The following is a 23,642-nucleotide window of genomic DNA, read 5'->3' on the forward strand; positions in this document are numbered from 1 at the left end:
TATGATTATTCTTTTGTAATCACTGTGGTAACAGGATTAGATGCTCTGAAATAAACTTAAAAACTGTTTGGCTCTTTTTGGAAAGCTAGAGTTTGTAACATGCCTCTGGGATATTGTTTTTGGAGTCATTATGTTTTAATATGCACATATTTGTCTAAATATTGTGTACTCAATCATCAAACTGGACGAAATCAACATGGTAACTCAGTGATTTTTAGAAGTTTGTTTACATGTAGATGGAAGACTTTTTGTCAATAGTCAGTTTTATTTATTTTATTCAGGGAAATAATAGTGTGCGGGTACTAATGAAAAACAAATAATACAGTCCAAAGCAAGAGTGATTCTTATCATATTCTATTCAGAGATTTATAGGACAAAACCCTACTGTCTGTATATGATAAGCTTTATCCTGAAATAATCCATTTGTGGGAGAGGGAACAGGGCTGCCTTCACTCGTCATGTAAACATTTCTAAAGCTGTCATCACATACTTCAGATGGGAAAACTAGAATTTAATATCAGACCCAGAAGATGCAGTTTCAAAAGTTCACGATAAAGAGCCCCACATGTTTAAACATCCAGGATCCTGAGGGACTGAAAGTAGATATGCAGCAAAGAACATTTAAAATACTGTTTATGAATAAGTAAAGACAATTTAAAAAAACCAGATTCTCAATACTAATTAGTGCACAAGTATTTCTGATGGAGACCTCGATCCTGAAAGTAGACGAAAACTAATTGAAAGTATCAGCTATCAGCAGAGCAATATGCATTTCTGAAAATAAATGAATACACCTAAACAATTTTGGCTAAGGGCAGACTCCTTGCACATCCCTGGAGCCCCTCATTCACCACTTTGGGGTTCTGTGGAGGGGAGAACCCATGGCAGGATCGGGGCCTCTGTCATAACTTTTTGATCCAATTGATAGTTTGCCACATAATTATCAGATTTTTTTTTTAAAAAAAATCACCCTAATATAGTACATAAATAAATAAGCCTTTTCCCCTTTTCAGAAATGGAGGGGTGAGTAGCAGGGGCCGACGGTGACAAACATCACACAGAATGTTTGTGAAGCAGCAGAGGGATGGACTGTATGCTCTAATTCCATCTCTAATTCCATTCTAAATTCTGATTAAGGAGAGGTAATGAGCAACACGGCTGTGTCTGATCACAATTAGTTGCACTTATTTGAGCCTAATCACTCTCACGGGCAGGCTCTGCTTCTAAGCAGAAAAGCTTTAACCCAAGTGCTCTCATGTATCCTTTGCCAATCCCAATGGAATGCTTCACATTATGATATTCAACAGTACAGGCCCCTCTGGGGTTTCAATACTCAATTGAAGGCTTTATTCAGCCTTAATTTTCAGCAATTGTCATATTTTTAAGTATAACCCTGGGAATGACCCTTGCATTTTAGAGGGCTGCATGAGGATTGAGCCACAGAGCTCCTATTAAAGTCAATGTGTGGTAAAAATCTGTGCAATTCTGAAGATTTAGGGCCTTGATTTTTACATATTTGGAGCAACCGCAGTTCCCACTGGTTCACCAGTGCTGACATGTGAAAAATTAGGCCGATAGTGGCAGTCTGTTGTATGACGTAAATACATAGGTGTGGATGGATCAGAGCCATGCTTCTGGCAAGACCAGAGACGCTGAGGGATCCGATCCACCATCCAATCAGTTTGCAGGTCAAGACTAGACTCATTATACCCTGCCCACGCTTGACGAGCAGAATGAGCCACAGGTTCAAGCTCAGGGATAGAAGGCTGAGTTCATTCCTCATCCTGTTCTGCAGGTGAGACCCCCAATCCCAGCCCTCACAGCATGATGGACACCTGGCAATTGAGAATTAGAGAGGGGAAAAGTGTACCAGTTTACCAGCATTAAGCATTGCAAAGGGAGGTAGACAGTGCTACCTATGGCCTGTCTTAAGCAGCAGTATCAAAACTGGACTTCATCTATTATAACTGTCAGCACACCTTTTATTTTACAGGCTCATGCAAAGGTTAAGGTGAGATCAAGTTTGCCTGGGGAAGTTCAATTAAATCCTAGCCTGATTGTGTTTCCTTCTCACGCTGAGAAAACTTCACTGAAACCACACCTACACTTTTCAAATGCACCGCAGGCAGCCCCAAGGATAAAGGAAGAACTTGGACAAAGTGTGACACAGAGAACAAAAAAAGGAAAGAAAAATATTTGTACAGTATAAGGGCAATTTGCCTTCAGCTAAATGAAGTCTAATCTGGCACATCCTGTCCTGGCAAGGTGGATACATTTATTAAAATGTCCCTATCTCTATTTTAAATTGCACTTATCACACAAACATTAACAGCTACATTTTCAAATGTCACGTGCCTAAGACGTGCTTGGCTTGCTGTATCGTACGCTTAGCAGTTTACCCTCAGGGCTCTGCTTATCAGGCATAAGACATGAAATGTTTGGAATTACAGCATTAAGGATAAAACATGACCTTCTGTTCATCCCACTCATAGAATTATAGCAGGAAAAGACCTACTAGGGCCTAGCTACTAGCCCCCTGGCTGGCGCAAAATCGCTCCCTCCACTTTATTTTCTAACATTTTGTCTGGTCTATTTAAAAAAGCCTCCCCAAACCCTGGTGCACCCACCACTTCCTTTGGGAGACTTTTCCACCGCCTAACAGATCTCTCCCATAGAAATATTTTCATGATAATCAGCTTATCTTTTCCCTTTCCCTTTCATCCCATTACTGCTTGTTATGCACCTGGGCACCAACCTAGATATTTCTTCCCCCTCCTTGGTGCTTATCCCACTGTAACTCCTCCTTATATCGAGATGCACAAACGTACACCAGGGCTAAATTAACAGCTCTGATTCTCCTTCCTGAAAGGCTCCTGCACCTCAACCCGTGGCACCTCTTTTTTATTTTCAGTTTCTCTGTCAGCCCTGCTCCCACTACTCCTCCTTCCTGTCTCTGCCCAAATTCTTTACTAACAAACCTGATGCCATCTGACAAGAGCTCTGCTCCCTTCTGTGGCTTCCCTACCCCTCTTCTCCCTGTCCAAAGCCCTCCTGCTTTCATTCCAGTCACAGAGAAATCTCTCCTACTACACACCTCATATCCCACTTGTCCTGCCTCCTTGACTGCATCCCCTTCCACCCTGATACATATCCACCTTCCTTTCTCAGCTGGCACCTTTCCCTTAGCCTGCAAACGCATTCCCTTGCATCCCCTATCCCTGATCAACCCTCACTTGATCTCCTCAAGCTCCTCCTTTGAGCCTACCTAATCAGAAACTGCATAGGGAATTCCACTGGCCTAATTTCAAAACAACTGGTCTAATTTCAAAGCTGACATCTGGGGTGAAATCCTGGCCTTCTGCAAGTCAACAGGAGTTCTGCCATTGATTTCGATGGGGCTGGGATTTCACCCCTGTGTTAGGCAGTTACTTGTGATCTCAGATGTCACGGGGTCCACATTGTGCTCCAGAGAGACTAGCGGGTGAGCGAGGAGGATGAAGAAAAGCAGAGAGGGGGAAACCAATAGCTGCAATACATTATACACTATGTACCAGCCATCCACGTAGGCCGGCTTGACTTTGAGGGAGCATGTGGAAGGTTCCTGAACCTAAGACACAGCACAGACTTCCCTTAGCTAGAAAAACTCTTGAAGAGATTGAGTTGCCTTGAAAAAGACCCTATGAATTTAAATTACAATGTGAGAGAGAAAGGATGTTGACTCTTACTTTCCTTGTCTCCCTCCTGGTTAACCCAGCTTCCTGCTCTGGGGCACCTAGGGTGTGTCTACACAAAGGGGTAAATCCGAAGCTTTTGGATGCATGTTAGGTAATGCACGGTGTGGGAGTAGGGTTGCCAGGTATCCAGTTTTCGACCAGAACGCCTGGTCAAAAACAGACTATGGCAGCTCCAGTCAGCACTGCTGACCGGGCTGTTAAAAGTCCAGTCAGTGATGCAGCGGGGGCCTGGGGCTGAGGCAGGCTTCCCACCTGCCTTTGCTCCATGCAGCTCCTGGAAGCAGCTCTCAGATTCTTGCGACCCTAGGCACAGGGGGCTCCACGCGCTGCCCCTGCCCAAGTGCCGTGTCTGCAGCTCCCATTGGCCAAGAACTGCAACCAATAGGAGCTGCAGGGGCGGTGCCTGTGGGCACAAGGGCAGCGTGTGGTGCTGCGGAGCCTACCTGGCTTCCCATGCACCTAGGGGCCGCAGGGACCTGGTGGCCACTTCCTAGATGCTGCGGTAAATGCTGCTGGGACCCTGCACCCCCTCCTACATCCCAACCCCCTGCCCCAGCCCTGAGCCTCCTCCTGCACCCCAAACCCCTCATCTCCGGCCCCAACCCAGAGCCCACACCCCTAGCTGGAGCCCTCACCTCCTTCACACCCCACTGCCCTGCCCCAGCCTGGAGCCCCCCTCCTGCACCCCAAACCTCTCATCCCTGACCCCACCCCAGAGCCCATACCCCCTGCCGGAGCCCTCACCCGCTGCACCCCAACCCCCTGCCCCAGCCTGGAGCTCCCTCCTGTACCCCAAACCCCTCATCCTCAGCCCCACCCCAGAGCCCTCACAACTTGCCCCCATACCCCAACCCCCTGCCCCAGCCTGGAGCCCTGTCCCACACTCTGAATCCCTCATTTCTGGCCCCGCCCAGAGCCCGCACTCCCAGCTGGAGCCCTCACTCCCCTCCGCACCCCAACCCCCTGCCCCAGCCTAGTGAAAGTGAGAGTGGGGGAGAGCGAGTGACGGAGGGAGGGGGGATGAAGCGAGCGGGGGGGCGGGGCCTCTGGGAAGGGGCTGGGCATGGGCGGGCCAGGGGTGTTTGGTTTTGTGCTATTAGAAAGTTGGCAACCCTATATGGGAGTGACACCGATAGCATGCACATGGAATGCCTGTTTCACTTCCAATTCACATCGTGTGAACACACAGAGGCAGTGTATTGTGAGTGAGGGCATAATGTTCTTCGCAGGTATCTCATGGTCCTTTGATTCACCTCTGAGCAGAGTGCATGCTGGGATTATTTTCACTATGAACTGCGGGAAGCCGGGTGGGTTTAAATTTTAAAAAAATCCAATGATTCTGCTGTTCTGCACCATGCTTTCTTTCTGGGCTGGTTTACACCATTTTCAAAATGTGCTCAGTCAGTCATTTGTCATTTGCCTGGGCAGTGCTCGACCCCCCTCTCCGCCTCAGGCCTGCCCCCACTCCACCTCTTCCCCCAAGGCCTCCAGGACAGATTACAACAGCTCAGTCACCTTTTCAAGCCATAGACAGAAACTCATTTGTGTATATATGTTTTCCTGCTTTAAACTTGTAATAACTCCCTCATTTCTTTTCTTAGTTAATAATCTTTAGTTCATTTATTACAGGATGGGCTACAAGCGTTATCTTTGGTGAGAGATTTAATGTACAAATTGACCTGGGGTAAGTGACTGGTCTCTTGAGACTGGAGGCCACCTGAATCTTTTGTGATCTTTGGTGTATAGCAACCAACTATCATTAAGTCCAACTTGTCTGCGTGGTAAGATAGACTGGAATGCCCAAGGGAACTATCTGAGACTCCATGGTAAGACTGTTATAGTGCTTGAGGACTTCACACTTGTTATAGTATTGGTAAAATATCATTATAGAACACAAAACCAGTTTCAGGTCTCTGCCCTGCTTCTTGAGAGTCTGCCCTGACATTGGCATTCACGGTTGTGAACCACTCCAGACAGCATGACATGAGTCACCATTGCTATCTGGAAGCTGGCTACTCCAGAATGTTGCCGGTCTGTAGCCAACCAATTTGGCATGGGGGGATCAATTGTGGGGGCCATTCTCAAGCAGGTCTGCTATGTGCTGTCTAACTGGGCCATGAAACTGAGGTAATGCTCAGCAAATTATTGATAGCCTTGCATGCATGGGATTCCTAAACTGTATAGGTGCAACTGATGAATGATGCACCTATCATTTTCTTCAAACCCCCTCCTCCCTCCGTGCCCCGCATCAGGGCGCAGAATTTATAAATAGAAAGGGCTATTTCTCCATGGTGCTGCAAGGACTGGTGGACCACCACAGCAAGTTTACGGTCATACATTAATGCAGACTGGTCTGGAAGGGTCCACAATGCTAGGATCTTCTGGAACTCAGTACTATTTAAATTAATGGAGAAAGGATTGTTTGCCCTTAGGATCACTGTGGATATTAACGTGGTGGAGGATGGTCTGGTTATTTTGGGAGACCCGGCGTATCCCCTAATGTCCTGGCTAACAAAGCCATACTCAGGTCACTTGGATAGAAGGCAGGAACATATCAACTATTGCCTCCGTAGTTGCAGAATGGTAGTGGAGTGTGCATTTGGCTGTTTGAAAGGCAGATGGCGCTGTTTATGGAATTGCTTTGAAGCAGCAGGAAAAAAGTATTCCAATCATTACAATTGCATGTTGTGTTTTGCATAATACTTGTGAGAGCACGGGGAAAGCCTTGCAGACGGGTGGGAGGCTGAAGTGTGGAGACGTCCCATAGAGAAACACAAACAGCCGGGGGAATGCTATAAGGGATGTCTATTGTTCATATTTTGAGTCTCATGGCTGAACATGTTAGCCCGTAGGGGTTGTATTGGGATACAGACATTGTGAACACTGGGGTATTGTGTGTGGGTGGTTTAAGTTTAGCATTCCCTGTGTGCTTTTGCAAAACCCATGCATTATTTCATCCCTATTTAAAGGATTTTCTGTGTTAACTGCAATGATGACTCATAATGGATGTACGGTGAATGGTTTTTAAAGTTTTAATGAAACCTCTGGAAAAATAATCTCTTTGTATTTCGAAATACATTTAACTAACCAGCCTGCAAAATAACCAATTATACATAATCCTTTTAATGAATGCAACAGTGCAAACAGAACTCAAAGTGCAACAGTAAGAACATTCCAAATACAACGTTTTTGGTGGTGGTGGGGGGGGAGGGCGTAAAGTCGTCAGGCTAGTATACACCTTGCCTCTGGCTCTCATGTCCACATGGGTTCTGGGGTTGGGTGCCGTGGCTCAAAATTGGTTGGGGCATTGGAAGGCTCAAAAGAGCCGGACTCCCAGGTGCAAGTGTTCTCGGACTCCAGAGGTTGTATCGGAGAGGGGAATGGGAGCTGCTGGGAGCGCTGCTGTGGGGATGTGGCGGTTAGGGGTTGCCACTGGTCCCAGTAGCCAACATTGCCCAGGGGCCGAAGAACATGGCTGGATCCCAAAGTACAGGACTGCAGGACCTGCTGGTCTAACAGAAGCATGTTTTGCAGGAGGGCATTCTGGGTCAGGATAGCATCCTGCATCTCTCTGTCATTTTCCATGCTCTCCTTTGCCATGATGATGCTGGCCTTAGCCACTGCCATGTTTTCCCTGGTCACTGCAATATTGTCCTTGGCCACTACCACAATTTCCAGGACAGCTGCATCTGCCTCTCCTGCTGAGTCCTCTTGTGCAGTCTCTACCTCTCAGCCAGCCTGGTTTTCCTCTGTGACTCAGCTATGAGTTGTGCAAACATGTTGTCACGAATCTTCCTTTTCCTCCCCCTCAGGTTGGCCAGACCGTCAGCAGTGCGTAGAGGCCCTGGCCTTGATGATCTGTCTCTCCCCAGTCTTTGGGGGAAGCTGAGGGATGGTAAGTGGTCTGCTTGTACAGAGGGTGCTGGGTGCATCTGGATTTCAGTCTACTGTATCTGGCTGTCATGCTGCTAGGGGTGGGGTTGGGTGGTCAGAGCTATGTTCCCGGTTCGATTTTGCAGATTTGTTGGCACACTGAAGGTGCTGAAGTAAAGGGGGCACTGGGGAGGCATTGGGGGAGAGCTGGATAGTAATCCCCTCTACATCCCCTTTCAGCCTGACTCTCCAACTGAGGGTGACCAGATATCCCAATATTATAGGGATCGTCACGATATTAGGGGCTTTGTCTTATATAAGGAACTATTATCTCACTCCCTTCCCGATTTTTCACTCTTCCTATCTGGTCACCCTAATGTGACCCCGTGTAGTGAGGAGGTGTGGTTTCCCTCCCGGACAGACAGGAAGAGAACTGCGACCGTCCCCTGTGGGCAGAACTGGGATATCCGTGGCTGCTCCGCCAGAAGCGGAGGGGCGGGACAGGAAGTGGAACTATAAAAGGCAGGCCCTCCAGCTCAGTAGGTGAAGAGCTGCCAGAGGAGCAGGATGTCTTCCCCTCACTGCTGGAGCTTGGAGCCGACAGAGACAACTACAGCGCCAGAGACCCGGAGGAATTACCAGACACCAGGAGCGCCGAGGAGCTGTTGGGGCTGCCACTTGCCGTTTACCCTAGTGAAATGAATGACAACCCCAGAACCCAGGTACCCCTGGACTGGGAGTGTAGGAAGGAGTCCAGGGAAGCTGAATAGGGTTCGGCTGTGTGACTGACTACAAGCCGACCAGTGTGTTATGGCCGGATTTCCCCGCTGACCCCTGGCGGATCACTCTGCCCCTATTAGGGCCCTGGGGTGGGACACAATGGAATGGGTGAGCCTGTGTCTGGCAGCCTCCCGACCTTTAGATCAAGAGGCCTGCATTGGTCTGGTGCCCATCCGAGCTAGGACGCCAGGTGGTTTATCTGGCTCTCCCATCAGAGAGACAATCTCCCCCTAGACTGATGAGCCGCTCTGCCTGACGGCAGGCCAGAGCCTCCTTACCTGATTGCTGCTCCGCCCTGAGTGAGGGCCCGGGGCAGACAGACTCCTTACTGCTCTGCCTGACCACAGGTCAGAGCCCCTTACCGGATTGCTGCTCCACCGTGATTGAGGGCCCCGGGCAGACGGACTTACTACGGTGCGGCCTGACTGCAAGCTACAGCCTTTACTTGAGTACGGCCTCATCCTGATTGAAGGCTCTGGGTTATAGACTTGCTGCCACCCGGCCTGACTGCGGGCTAGACCCATTAACTGTGTGCTGCCCCCGCGCTGCCTGAGTGTCGGGGCTACCAGACCCAACTGATACCCAGCCTGGACTGAAGGCTAGGGCCTATTAACTGTTAGCTAATTCCCCCTGAACGGAGTCGCTCTAGGAGCATCGCAGCGAGGGGGCATGGTCTCCCTCCCTAACAGATGGGGAGAGAACCGTGACTGCCTTACAGCCCGCCATGTAAAAGTCCTGTTAGAGAACCATATTACCATCCCGTAATGACCAGGGTGGCCAAGCAGTTTTGTAACAGGGCTATAACGTGGTTGGTTTTGCCCAGGTAGGTAGATTTCTGAAGTGCTCGTTATCATAGCTGTGATAGAATTGGAGCTGCCCTATAGTAATTTATGAATTCTGTATGTTGGCCTGGTTCTTGGGTTATTTACTGTGTGACTATGCGTGTATGGGTTATCTCAATAGAGGGCTGTCCGCGGAAAGAGACAGGAAGGAAAATAATGGTTCAAGATAGACACCTCTCAGCAAACACTTAAAGAGTTATTGAGAGACAAGCTTTGATGATTTTGCCTCTTCTCCAGCTATCCTACAAAACTGGTTTTGACCAAGACAGGCAGAAACCAGAATACACAGAACAACAACAACAAATCCTGGGAAGATTAAAGTGACCCTTTCCCAAGAGAGGCAGTAGTTGTTCAGGAGAACCAGATTTGGACAGGACACGGTTGGGAGTGTCTGAAGTTTTTAAACTAAGGGCTGGGGGAAAGCCTACAGGCGCGGAGGAGCACATGGTTTGGACATCCTTTAGGGGAGGATCTATTAATAGAGAATCTCTATGTCCTAGTGAGGACAAGAGGATGGAAAATGATAAAATACAGGCAGGGTCTGATCAGAAACAGTCAAATAAAAAAGAGTCCCATTCAATTACATCATGTAATGGCACACAGCTAAAAGGAGACTTAAGTGCTTATATACCAGTGCTAGAAGTCTAAATAACAAAATGGGTGAACTAGAGTGCCTCATATTAAATGAGGATATTGATATAATAGGCATCACAGAAACTTGGTGGAATGAGGATAATCAATGGGATATAGTAATACCAGGGTACAAAATATATCAGAAGGACAGAATAGGTCGTGCTGGTGGGGGAGTGGCATTATATGTGAAAGAAAGCGTAGAATCAAATGAAGTAAAAATCGTAAATGAATCAAATTGTACCATAGAATCTCTATGGACAGAAATTCCATGCTCTGATAAGAAGAATATAGCAGTAGGGATATACTACCGACCACCTGACCAGGCTGGTGATAGTGACTGTGAACTACTCAGGGAGATTAGAGAGGCTATTAAAGTAAAAAACTCAATAATAATAATGGGGGATTTCAATTATCCCCCTATTGACTGGGTACATGTCACCTCAGGATGGGATACAGAGATAAAGTTTCTTGACACCTTAAATGACTGCTTCTTGGAGCAGCTGGTCCTGGAACCCACCAGAGGAGAGGAAATTCTTGATTTAGTCCTAAGTGGAGCACAGAATCTGGTCCAAGAGGTGAATATAGCTGGGCCGCTTGGTAATAGTGACCATAATATAATTAAATTTAATATCCCTGTGGCAGGAAAAACACCACAGCAGCCCAACGCTGTAGCACTTAATTTCAGAAAGGGGAACTACACAAAAATGAGGAGGTTAGTTAAACAGAAATTAAAGGGTACAGGGCCAAAAGTGAAATCCCTGCAAGCTGCATGGAAACTTTTTAAAGACCATAATAGAGGCTTAACTTAAATGTATACCCCAAATTAAAAAACATAGTAAGAGAACCAAAAAAGAGCCACCTTGGCTAAATAACAAAGTAAAAGAAGGAGTGAGAGGCAAAAAGGCATCCTTTAAAAGGTAGAAGTTAAATCCTAGTGAGGAAAATAGAAACACTGGCAAATGACATGTAAAAATACAATTAGGAAAGCCAGAAAAGAATTTGAGGAACAGTTAGCCAAAGACTCAAAAAATAAGAGCAATATTTTTTTAAGTACATCAGAAGCAGGAAGCCTGTTAAACAACCAGTATGGCCATTGGACGATCGAGGTGCTAAAGGAGCACTCAAGGACGATAAGGCCATTGTGAAGAAACTAAATGAATTCTTTGCATTGGCCTTCATGGCTGAGGATGTGAGGGAGATTCCCAAACCTAAGCCATTCTTTTTAGGTGACAGATCTGAGGAACTGTCCCAGACTGAGGTATCATTAGAGGAGGTTTTGGAACAAATTGATGAATTAAACAGCAATAAGTCACCAGGACCAGATGGTATTCACTCAAGAGTGCTGAAGGAACTCATATGTGAAATTGCAGAACTACTAACTGTAGTCTGTAACCTATCATTTAAATCAGCTTCTGTATCAGATGACTGGAGGACAGCTAATGTGACACCAATTTTTAAAAAGGGCTCCGGAGGCGATCCCAGCAATTACAGGCCTGTAAGCCTGACTTCAGTACCGGGCAAACTGGTTGAAACTATAATAAAGAACAATATTGTCAGACATATAGATGAACATAATTTGTTGAGGAAGAGTCAACATGGTTTTAGTAAAGGGAAGTCATGCCTCACCAATCTACTAGAATTCTTTGAGGGGGTCAACAAGCATGTGGACCAAGGGGATCCAGTGGATATAGTGTACTTAGATTTTCAGAAAGCCTTTGACAAGGCCCCTCACCAAAGGCTCTTACGCAAAGTAAGCTATCATGGGGTAAGAGGGAAGGTGCTCTCATGGATTGGTAACTGGTTAAAAGATAGGAAACAAGGGTAGGAATAAATAGTCAGTTTTCAGAATGGAGAGAGGTAAATAGTAGTGTCCCCCAGGGGTCTGTTCTGGGACCACTCCTATTCAATATATTCATAAATGATCTGGAAAAAGGGGTAAACAATGAGGTGGCAACATTTGCAGATGATACATAATTACTAAAGATAGTTAAGACACAGGCAGACTGCAAAGAGCTATGAAAGGATCTCTCAAAACTGGGTGACTGGGCAACAAAATGGCAGATGAAATTTTATGTTGATAAATGCAAAGTAATGCACATTGGAAAGCATAATCCTATACATATAAAATGATGGGGTCTAAATTAGCTGTTACCACTCAAGAAAGAGATCTTGGAGTCATTGTGGATAGTTCTCTGAAAACATCCACTCAATGTGCAGCGGCAGTCAAAAAAGTGAACAGAATGCTGGGAATAATTAAGAAAGGGATAGATAATAGGACAGAAAATATCATGTTGCCTCTATATAAATCCATGGTATGTACACATCTTGAATACTGCATGCAGATGTGGTCGCCCCATCTCAAAAAAGATATATTGGAATTGCAAAAGGTTCAGAAAAGGGCAACAAAAATGATTAGGTGTATGGAATGGCTTCTGTATAAGGAAAGATTAATAAGACTGGGACTTTTCAGCTTGGAAAAGAAACATCTAAGGGGAAATATGATTGAGGTCTATAAAATCATGACTGCTGTAGACAAAGTAGATAAGGAAGTGTTATTTTCTGCTTCTCATAACACAAGAACAAATGAAATGAATAGGCAGCCGGTTTAAAACAAAGAAGAGGAAGTATTTCTTCACACAACGCACAGTCAAGCTGTGGAACTCTTTGCCAGAGGATGTTGTGAAGGCCAAGACTATAAGAGGGTTCAAAAAAGAACTAGGTAAATTCATGGAGGACAGGTCCATCAATGGCTATTAGCCAGGATGGGAAGGAATGGTGTCCCTAGACTCTGTTTTCCAGAAGCTGGAAATGGGCGACAGGGCATAAATCACTTGATGATTATCTGTTCTGTTCATTCCCTCTGGGGCACCTGGCATTGGCCATTGCGTGAAGACAGGATACTGGGCTAGATGGATCTTTGATCTGACCCAGTATGGCTGTTCTTATGTAGGTGCCATCAGGGGATGGAAAGACTGTAGGTGTGATAGACATGCATGTAGACTATTTGTGGTTTAAAAACTTTTTTCTCCAGAAGTCTTGGTTCTACTGCTAAAGGAACAATATTTTGGGTTAATATGGCTGCCTGGTCACTGTCTTCACCACTGGCCACATATTTGTGCAGGGAAGAACCACAGGTGCCTAAACCCAGTCAGATCCACTGGGTAAGCACAGCTGATACACAGGGTATCTGTAGCCCAAGTCTTGATCTAGGAGTGGGAGAACTGTAAACTTCCACCCCAGGATAGATTACACTTGATGGGGTGGAGTCAGAAAGACCAGAAAAAGGACAGAGGAGCAGCTAGTCCTGTAACCATGACAATAGTATCTAGGAGACCAGGCAAGACTTAAACTTGCCTGTGATCCTGGAAAGTCTCATTCTTCTCAGATACCATTTCAGTTTGCTTGCACAGTTCAGCATAACCATACTGCAAGTGGTAGAAACCCAAATTCTTTTCAAGAGTTAAACCTTAATTCCCCTGCTCCCATCAAATTTTGAGGATCCCGCTCCCAGTGATTTCAACCGAGAAGTACTGGCATGCTACATTGAGCCAAATATTCCCTCAGTCCAACCCCTTTGCTCCACAAGTTCCTCCACAGGACAAAGTAATTTTTACTACCACAGAATTATAATCAGATCTGAATAAGAACAACAACAAAAAATGAACGTTTCTCATGTGAATCTCATCACTTTAAATAATAAAATAGGAATTTTTCTTGTTGGAAGAATGACTGTGTAAATATGACTTGGGAAAACAACCTTTATCAAAGTAAAAACTGAAATTAGACTGCAGCTCGCCGTATATCAGTAGAGAAAACGTATCCTTTGTAAAATAAGAAATCAACTGCAATCAGGGCATTATGGTTTCCCCTTTTCTGCAGAAGCCACAGGCTGGAATCCATAACAGTTCCTTGCCTAAGTTCAACAGAGACTCTTTGCAATGGGACACCAGTGCATGACAGCAGATGTTCTTACCACAGTGGCAAAATAATGTAGGTTTTAAAAAATGAGTTATAGGAAGGGAATTCCTCCAACAGCAACAACTGCACAAAGTCCTGCGTGAGGAAAGATACTGCTGCTTTCCCTGAGATAACAAGGGGTTTGGGAACAGAATTGAGGACAAGCCAAAGACATGGTTTAATCTCAGTGTTTGTTGAGGAGACTTTAAATCAAACTGCTCAAAGGTGGAGGCAGTGTGGTCTAGCAGCGTGACCATGGGACTGAAGGTCAGGAGCTCCCAGTTCTAACCTTGGTTGGTGAAAAGCCAACAATTGGCTGTGAATAGTGTAACAGTCCTTGTCTCAGAGTGCTCACAGGTAGAACTATCCAGGGGGAGGGGTTACTTTAGGCTCTTTTCCCTAATCCTTTAGGACCAGATTGAGGATATGCCTACACTACAGCAGCACATCAGCTGTAGCATCATAGTGTCGATGCTTCCTAAATTGATGGAAGGTGTTTTTTTTTCTCTAGATGCAGTTAACCCACCTCACTGCAAGGTGGTAGCTAAGGCAACAGAACAATTCTTCTGTCGACCTAGTGGCGTCTATACCAGAGGTAAGATCGACCTAACTACTACATTCAGGGCAGAACATTTTCCATAGCCCTGAGCGAGGTGACTAAGTCAATCTAATTCTTAAGGGTAGACCGGGCCTGAGACTTTACATCTCGTCACGTGTAAGGGGCAGCACACCACAGGTCCTTCTCTTGTTCCCCTGTGCTTCAGGGCAGAGGGGTGGGGATGGGGAAGCAATCTGTCAGCTAGGATGCGCAGCACAGATTACTTCACCTTCTTCACTGCACACTGGCTCAGCACAGCTGGCCAGTGAGTTTGGGGGTCAGGAAGGAAATTAAGTCTCACCGTACCCCTGGGTGGTGGGTGAAGCTTCCCCTTGGGGAGGTTAGTCCCTTGCCCTGTCTCTTCTGACTGAGGCCCAGCCTCTTCCTGCCAAGGCCACACCCTGCTCTCTGCACTCAGGCCCCCCACCATGGCCCCGGCCAAGGGACTGGCTGGGGTGGGGCTGATAGCTTGGGCAGAGCTCTGGGAGGGGGCGGGGATGAGAGCTCGGCCCTGGCCGGAGCTATGACCCCAGATCCCTTTCCCCCCCAGCCCCAAATTGGCTGGGGCCCCTGGGCATGGGCCCCATGTGCCTGTGCAGTAATCCGCCACTGCCCGCCGCAGCACAAGGTTTGGCGAGGCTTAGACTCCCCACGCCTCTATTATGTGCCACCCATGCCCCAACCTCTGTCCAATGGAGGCAGGGGGAACAGCAATCCCATTCAACCTGCTTTCTCACACACAGAGCAGCGAGCTGGGTAATCCGCTTAAGGGAGTAGGGTGGCCTTACATTTCTGCATGGCATCATACACACAAATGAATCCTGTCCCTAATCTTACTCAAGGCCTCACTTCCTCAAGGCCTTCCTCATACAGTACCTTCTGAGTATGTCTACACCGCACCCAGGAGTGAACCTCCCAGCCAGGGTCCACAGACGTGTGGTAGCCGGGCTTGTGCTTGCACCTTAAAAATAGCCCTGCAGATCTTGCTTTGATGTTGAGGCTCCCCACAGGCTTCAGAGCCTGAGCGCCAGCCCAAGCTGCACTGTCTGTACAGTTATTTTCAGAGCGATAGTACAAGGCCTGTTAGCACGAGTCTGCAGAGCCAGGCTAGGAGAATCACTCTCAGATCCAATATAGACATGCCTACAGTGACCTTGGGCCAGTCACATAATGTCTGCCTCAGTTTCCCCACCTGCGATATAGGGGTCATACTCCTCATCCACCATCACTTGGGGTGCAGTGAAGGTGAAAATAGAAAGTGATACATATAATAATTATTATTATTATGTCACTCCTTTATTAGATGCTGATATTCTTGTAATACAAGTCTTTATAGTAAAGCCTATGTTTTTAGCCTTCTGATGTATTTGAAGGATGGAAAAATAAGACACTTTATAGGAAAACTTGAATCTTCACTATTGAACTTTCAGGAAAGCACTAAAACCTTCATAGCTAACAACTATAATTAGAGCATTAGCTAATCAAAATGATTTATTTTTTAAAACTATATTATTACAAGGAATCATGCAGAATATTTCCCCCTAAAAATGCATTTTGCTGTGCAATCTGTTGCAGGGCATATGAAACAACGCAGGTTCTCCGAGTCACCAAGCGGTATTTAAAACCCAAATGTTCCTCAAAGGGCCGTGCTGTCAAAAGAACTTCAGTGCTATGGAGACAGCAGAGGAGAGAAAGGAGGGCAGGGAGGGGAAGGGTGTGGCTTCAGAGTGACATTTGTGGCTAAGTTACACAGACTGTACAGTACTGTTTCAGAACAAAACCACCCTCTGTTCACAGTTTACAGGAAGACAGCAGAGTTACTCCCGGCTACCCAGCTTGTCATTAAAAGCACAACAGCACAAGCTGTTTGATAGCCCATCTTTTGATCAAGAATCAAATTTTATTTTTGCTGGGCCGCCCACAGAAATATGGGTGTTCAATACAAAGATACATTCACATCCAATTAAAGAAGGGAAAAAATAGTCAGTCTACTCACCGCGGCCTTCTGAAAGCTAGACCATACTGCTGACAGGCCAGGCCGACTGTGGGAGTATAAACTATGGGCATGAATCTCTCAGTGTCCGAGGTCAGCACTCTGTAGAAAAGCTTCTCGTTTCTGTCTTGCAGTGTCATAAGAATAATGTATCTAAAAAACAAAAACAACAAAACCGAGATAGACACATCAAAGAACCTAGGTGTGGACAATTCCACCAATGCTGCGCATGACTGACGAAGCTAATGGCATCTAGATTCATAACGTCTCACTTGCTAAGAATGCAGGACACTCCCACAAGGGCCAAGTACTAGTCTTTGGATGGGCAGCTCAAGCCTGAGGTTCCAGAGGTACTCAGCATCCATAGCCCCATTGCCTTCAACAGGAGAGGTGCATGTTCAGTACCTCTGAAAATCAGAACCTGCAGTATCCTCAGGATCTTCTGGATTTGCAGCCCAAACATCGCTAAATGAGGAGGATGAGAAGAACTATGCTGAAGGCACGGTTATCAGGGCCAGTGCCGGAATTAATCTATATCTGATTTAAGTTTATCAAGTGGTCTGCGTGCTATACATATTTTAAGGACTACACATATGCAAACTGCAATAGATTCGTATTCCTAAATTCTCCAATCTACCCCCCAATAAAATTCCCGCCCATCCACCCACAGTCTTCAATACACATCAGCCTTCAAACCTTACATACCCCAATCAGCCTATCCCCTTAGAAAGAGCCTGGGAAGATATTAGTGTTAAAAATGAAGGAGGATAGGTAAATTCCATACCAAAAAAAGAAGCACTAAAATAATAATAATTTTAAAAATGAGGTAATAAAAAAAAAAGTTAGGTCACCTCTGTAACCTTAACTTTGCCCACCTGTGCATATTCATCATGACACAGTCTTAGATGATCACATATTATTTTTTGTGTAGGATGTAGGATTCGCTGATGTGCTTGAGCTATGTCAAAACATCTCCCCTATACTCTCTTCTTTCCTGAAAATGATTCCCGGGCTGAGAATGAATTTGTCTGAAAAGTGAAAGTCTGAAAAAATTCTAAGCAACTGGAAAGGACCCACTTAGAATGGAAAAGTCCAAACTTCACCATACTATCTGTTCAAGGCCTAATCCTGCAAAGTAGAACATGTGGGCAAACTGCTAGGCTCCCCATAGTCATCTCAATCTGCCTGCAAGCTACACAATGCAAGACTGGTGCCTAAGTCTATGTAAAGATGGGCCAATGCAGCAGAAGTGCTAAGCCAGAAAGCAGGGTACAATTTGTCTGAATTTTCTCAGTCGCCAGGCCAGCAACAGTGATGTAAAATCAAAACACACAGCCACTGGGGAAAGGACGCACCTAACATTTTCCCACAGTAACTCTTATGAGTAAGGATACGATTTCGTCACGGAGGTCACAGATTCCGCGACTTTAACGGACCTCTGTGACTTCTTCAGCTTCAGCCCCACCGCCTGCAGTAGCGGGGCTGGAAGAGCTGTCAGCCCCTGCCACAGCAGTCAGGCTCAAGATGTCAGTCGCCCCCAGACAGGTCGTGGGCTTCTGTGAATTTTTGCTTATTGCCCATGACTGTCTGTGACTTTTACTAAAAATAATCGTGACAAAATCTTAACCTTACTTATGATCTATACTGAAAGTGATGGTGGGTTAGGAACAGGAGGAGAAGCAAATATTTACCACTGCATAGGATTTTTACATTTCTCTTATCTGCTGGCAGCTTCTTTTTGTTCTTCCATCAGGCATTTTTCTGAACTTGCTGGTAGACAGATAGAGTTAAGTGAACCCACTATGTTAGCGATCATGTTGTGTGTAGTGTCATATCGACCTTGGGAGACAACTGGAGTGAACAGAGGAGATAATGGGCAGGCTAGAATAGACACAACTGGCAAACTGTTAGTTAACAGAGTATCCTTAGCTGGAAGAGCAGTGATTCGGAAGAAGGGCTCTGAGCATGTAAGGCTTAAAACGGGATCCTCACATCTCCATGCGGATTGTAAAGACCACAGTCCCAGCCAAATATTGAAAATGGAGAAGACTTTTTCAACATACTTGTCTAGATCACTGGATTTGGTCTCGTAGCTTTTCATGACACGGAGAACTTGAACATCTTGGCTCAAGAAGCATGGAGGAAGCAAACCATGAATTCCAAGTTGAAGCCTCTCTTCAAGTGTAAAGGCCATCCCCTAGGAAGGAAAGGCGAAGGCATATTTAAATAACGGAATATATCATAGTCTGCTCTTACCACCACGGTGACCCCTCTTCAGAATAATCTGCAGAGGAGCCTATCTTAGTAAAAAAATATCATCCAAGGAACTTGCAAAAGGTGTCCTTCTACATTAAATGCTAAATATCGACTAAACTGTAATTCTACACACATTTATTATGGCAAATAAATAGGTTAGTACAACTGAAAATAAAAAGAAGTAGACACTGATATAGAAATAAAAATAGAAACTTTAATATGGGAGGACCTGAGGTGAGCTCTTCCACAATCGTGTCTGTCTGGCACACTCCTCTGAAGGAGCTACCATGGGACAGAGTTTAAGCTAGGAGACGGGACTGGATAGACCATTTCTCTGTTCTAATATCACCTCTGACCCCCGTTTATACAGTAGTAGTGCACTCCAGATGGATATGCAAAAAACGTATTATAAAACAATGGAAAGAGATTAAGATCTTCTGAGAGCAGTCCAAAAAATATTTCCCCAAAAAGCGTGCCTGATATTGCCCAACTACAACAGGAAGAAAAGTGTATTTTTCTCCTTTGTACTTTTGACATTTGTTCTCCAAACCTGTGAGGCTTCTGAAATAATAGAGAATAAAATCAACATTGGACACCAGCTCTAAGCCAGTCCTGGGCTTTACAATGAAAATATTGTGGCACAGCATGGAAAAGGCTCACAGCTCCTACAAATGTCAAAGTTTAGCTACAATGGATGGCAAAGAAAGAGACAGTCACAAGTTCAAGCCATCTATTTCCTACAAATACAGAGGAGTAAAGAGGCCAGCAGAAATTTCAGCATTAAAGCAAGGCTTGAAAAACCCACATGCCCAAACAGAGTGATCCATTTGGAGAGACTTATTAAGGTTTGGGAGCAAAGCAGCTGATTTCATCCCCAGAGGGAAAGGGACAAACCTAGAAACAAAGAAATCCAGTGGCTGCTGCGCCTTTAGAAGCAAACTGGGTATAGTTACTGGCATAGCTATGTCTGTTAGGAGTGTGATTTTTTAAAAATCAATATAGTTATGCCGGTAAAAACCCTAGCGTAGACACAATTATACCTGTATAATGTGCTTTATACCAGTATAGCTTATTTTGCTTCACTGAACTAGAATATGCTATACTGATATAGGAACTTTTATACTGGAATAATTGCATCTACACTAGGGTTTGTTTGTTTGGGGTTTTTTCATTATTTTTTTTGCTGCTTTAACTATAGTTATAGCAGTAAAAGTTTGCAATGTAGGGAAGGCCCCAGTCACACAAGGAGGAGTCTACGGCAAAGCTGGGAATAAAACCCAGGCTGCCAATCCTCTGGGAGCATTGCTCCAGTAAGGTTATTAGAAGGCCTAAAAGTAGGTCTGTGCAAAAAACCCCTTGGTAAAACGGTTCTATGCACCGAATTAATACATCACAGAATAAACTTGGAAACAGACAACGTCCCAGATCAAAAGCTTTGATTCACTGAGGTTTTTTGTTTTGTTTTTGAGATTCAAGAGTTCTGCCTAAAAGCCATATTGCATGGGTCATTTTTCTTCTGTTGATATCATTGGTAATTAATGTGGCTAGCTACTTCCTAAAAGAGCTAAAACCAATCAACAAGCATTCTGATCATTTTACAAAACATATGGAAAATGAATCATTGTAGTGGATGGCTATCACTTCATGAAAAATAAAACAAAAAGTAAATGGGAAAATCCAACCACTAGCAAAGCACAACATTACAAGGAAACTTGTTGTGGGGGTATTGCTGAAGATTCTAGCTCTAGATAAGCCTCAGATGTTTAGATGATCATGATGGTCCCTTCTGACTTAGTCTGTGAGTCTATGTTCACATCCTCTCTTATCTGAGAGGGCATTTAACCAGTAGATAGCAGCTTCATTGCAACTGAATCCCATTCCCCATTTTCAAAGACTGGAAAAGGAAGATACAAAATGTCAGTTACAGCAAAACTACAGGGCCTGATCCTACTACTACTAAAGTCAATGGAACACTCCTACTGCCTTTAACAGGAGCTGGATCAGGCTGTTGGAGTCTGACCCTATAGGGAGCCAAGTGTTATGTTGAGGGCATGCAGAGACGTTAGATAAAAACATAAAAATGCTCTTGCTGGAACTTTTCCATGAAACATAACTTTATTTTTTAGACTCCAGAATGATAATACACAAGAACTTCAAAACAGAAAGAGACAAAGCAGGCTGCTCCCTAGAACAGAGAGGCATGTTACTGCTCTTTACTGTAGGCTGTCTGCCTGCTTAGCAGACTCTGATTGCACACCTCCTTTCAGAGCCCCCTTACTGCAAACAGGACCAAGAAACCCCAGAGAATTTAAAGTAATGAATCACAATTTTAACACAGTTTTCAATACACCCCACTGAGCACCCACAATACCCATTAAAAATCAAAGCCAGATGTAGGTGCTCAGCACCTCTCTAGATCAAGGCCTTAATTTGCATTGTCTTTCAAAAGCTCTGTATCCTACAGTGCAACTAATTCCCACAGCACCTAGCAGTCCAGGGGCTGCTTGGGTGGCAGGTAGTGATTCTGCTGTTGCAGGGAGCCATGGGCCAGTGCTTAGGAACCATGGCACAGAATGGCAATTTCCTAGTCTGATGAGAGCAATGTGATTGGCAATGAACATGGGTGAAATTTATTTACCTTCCCAATCCAATGGGGACAGAATTCATCCTGTAACCCACAAGCAGGTCTGTAGTGATACCGTTCCAGTCTATGGGCTGCAAGAGTGGCCAAAACTCCTCTGCAACCACTATTTGGTCAAGCTTATGGGAAAGCCTTACTGAATGTAATGAACTAAAAACAACTGGGTTCTACATAGACATTTAATAGGGTTCTATAGATGCTATTTAAAACCTGTAGAGAATAACGTCCTTTCCATAGGTATTTGGACCTATAAAATTCTGTAGCAGGGCTATACTTAGATTGTAACCTCCTTGGGGCAGGAACTGTCCTTTTGGTCCATTTGTACAGCACCTAGCACAATGAGTCTTGGTCCATGACTGGGGCACCTAGGTGCATGCAATAATTAAATAAAATAATAATAATAATAAATCTCTATTAAATTCAAATAATAAATTCAAAGGCTATTGTTTTCTGCTATGGTCAATAGCATTTTCCATAAGGGGCCCCCTCCTCTGACCCCCTCTGCACCAGCCAACTAAAGGTGGGTGCAGAGTACCACTTCATCATGCACGGGAAGGGGGAGGGATGACGACCACACCTTGCACAGCTCCTGTCACGCCCCAGTCCTCCCTGCAGAGCTCTATGGAAAAGCTGTAATGGCACAGAGGGGCTTGCACAAGCCCTCCCTTGCCCTATAAGAATTGTGTTTTTTAATTATATATTGCCTGAGTGGAGTGTGAGCCTCCAATTCAGGGAGGCTAGCCACACAGCCCTGCCCCTTCCACCGGAGGCCCCCTCCTTACTGCCCCCCTCATCCGCCAGAGCCCCAAGCGCCCCCCCTCGAGATTGGAGGAGCCCCGGTCGAATTGCTCAGGGCTACTGGCTCTCCCCAGCATCGGGCCAGCTGCAGCACCAGCCACAGCCCCCGCCGGCCACCCCCAGCCCCAGCCCCAATCCCAGCAACAGAACACTGGCCAGCCCCAGGGCCAGATTGCTGTCTGCCCCCAGCGCGGGCCCAGCACCGGGCCACTGGCCTCCGGCCACAGCTGAGCTCCCGTCAGCTTGGGGGAAAGGGTGGAGCATGGGCAGGGCCAGGGCTTGACTTAGCGGAGGCTTAGCCTCCCCTGGCATATTATACCCACTGTCCATGATATATTATTTGCATAACATGGATCGAAGGAGCACGAAGGACACGGGGATGAGCGCCCTCTGGTTTCTTGTATCTTGTGGAGTATTGGCCATTTTGATTTTTTAGTAAAAACTGAAAAAAAAAAAAAGACAGTACTTGTTGCTTCTGGATTTTCGGTGCCTTGCCTCAGCATGTTTTGAGATCTCCTCTGAAACCCAGAAGAATTTCCCATGACACATTCCCACTGATTATTGTTGTGCAAACCTTTTGTTGACCATGATTTACAAAATCCCTTTTACTTTCTCTCTCTGGGTTCAAATCCCACGCTCCTGGTCATCCCTTCTTTACAAACCGGTGCAATAGTTGTTGGTTTCTAATCCAGTCATACAGTTTGCTCCTTCCTCTCCCACGGAAACTAGGAACTTTCAAAAATGATCATTAAGCAGCTCAATTTTTCATTTGCTTTGTAAAGATCTTTAGTACAAATATCGGAGTCTGGGGATTTAACTACAGTAAGATCTATTGATCTAATTATGGCATCAAGTGTATTAACTGCCATTGGGGCTGTAATAATAATTATTGCTTTGTGCAAGTTTGATTTATCTGGTTGGGCTACAACCACAGGACCAAATACTGCTCTTGTTTACACCAGTTCCACAGCAGTGCAACTCCAAAGACTTCAGTGCAGTTACTCCTCATTTATGTTGATGTAAATGAGCACAGAATTGGGCCTATAAATTAAGAGAAGGTTCCTGTCCCAAAGTGCTTGCAGGCTAAGGGCTCGATCCTACAAACTCACCACAGTAAGCATTTCCATGATCAGAATATCCCTATCATTAGATGTGAAATGACGAGAGAGTGACAGACAGGGGCACAAAGGATGAAGTACTGATATTCCATGACATTATTGGAAAGTTTGTTTATTTCACATTTTCTTCCATGTGTTAATTCAGAACCAAACTGTTCACAAGGTTTTATTTATTGAACCATATGAACAATTTTGTTGTAAAGATCCTAAATCCTCACATGATCCCTGCACACCCCAGTGATAGGGTTATGCATGACAATTAGCAGAGAGCTATTACTATTTTCCTTGGGTTGCCAGGCCCCAGGGCACCAATTTTTCTTCACAAAAAACAAACGAATCCATATGTTAGAAATTATAAGAGTTTTGATTCCCTTTAATATCCAGGCAAACAGATTTTCAAAACAGGTCTAGGCAAAACT

The 23,642-nt window shown here is 45.2% G+C and overlaps 1 protein-coding gene across 2 annotated transcripts in view; it reads right to left on the reverse strand.

The window, feature by feature from the left end:
* ME3 (malic enzyme 3) overlaps positions 1–23,642 on the reverse strand; it is a 182,645-nt gene that overhangs the window by 68,738 nt on the left and 90,265 nt on the right. For both annotated transcript variants that reach the window (XM_037889417.2, XM_037889425.2), the window contains exons 2-3: positions 18,474–18,607; positions 16,414–16,563 (exon numbers count right to left, since the gene is read on the reverse strand). In XM_037889417.2, coding sequence (XP_037745345.1) covers positions 16,414–16,563; positions 18,474–18,607 — 284 coding nt within the window. The remainder of the gene's footprint in view (positions 1–16,413; positions 16,564–18,473; positions 18,608–23,642) is intronic.

Source organism: Chelonia mydas, chromosome 1 (assembly GCF_015237465.2).
Source record: "Chelonia mydas isolate rCheMyd1 chromosome 1, rCheMyd1.pri.v2, whole genome shotgun sequence".
In the NCBI taxonomy this organism is placed as follows: domain Eukaryota; kingdom Metazoa; phylum Chordata; order Testudines; family Cheloniidae; genus Chelonia; species Chelonia mydas.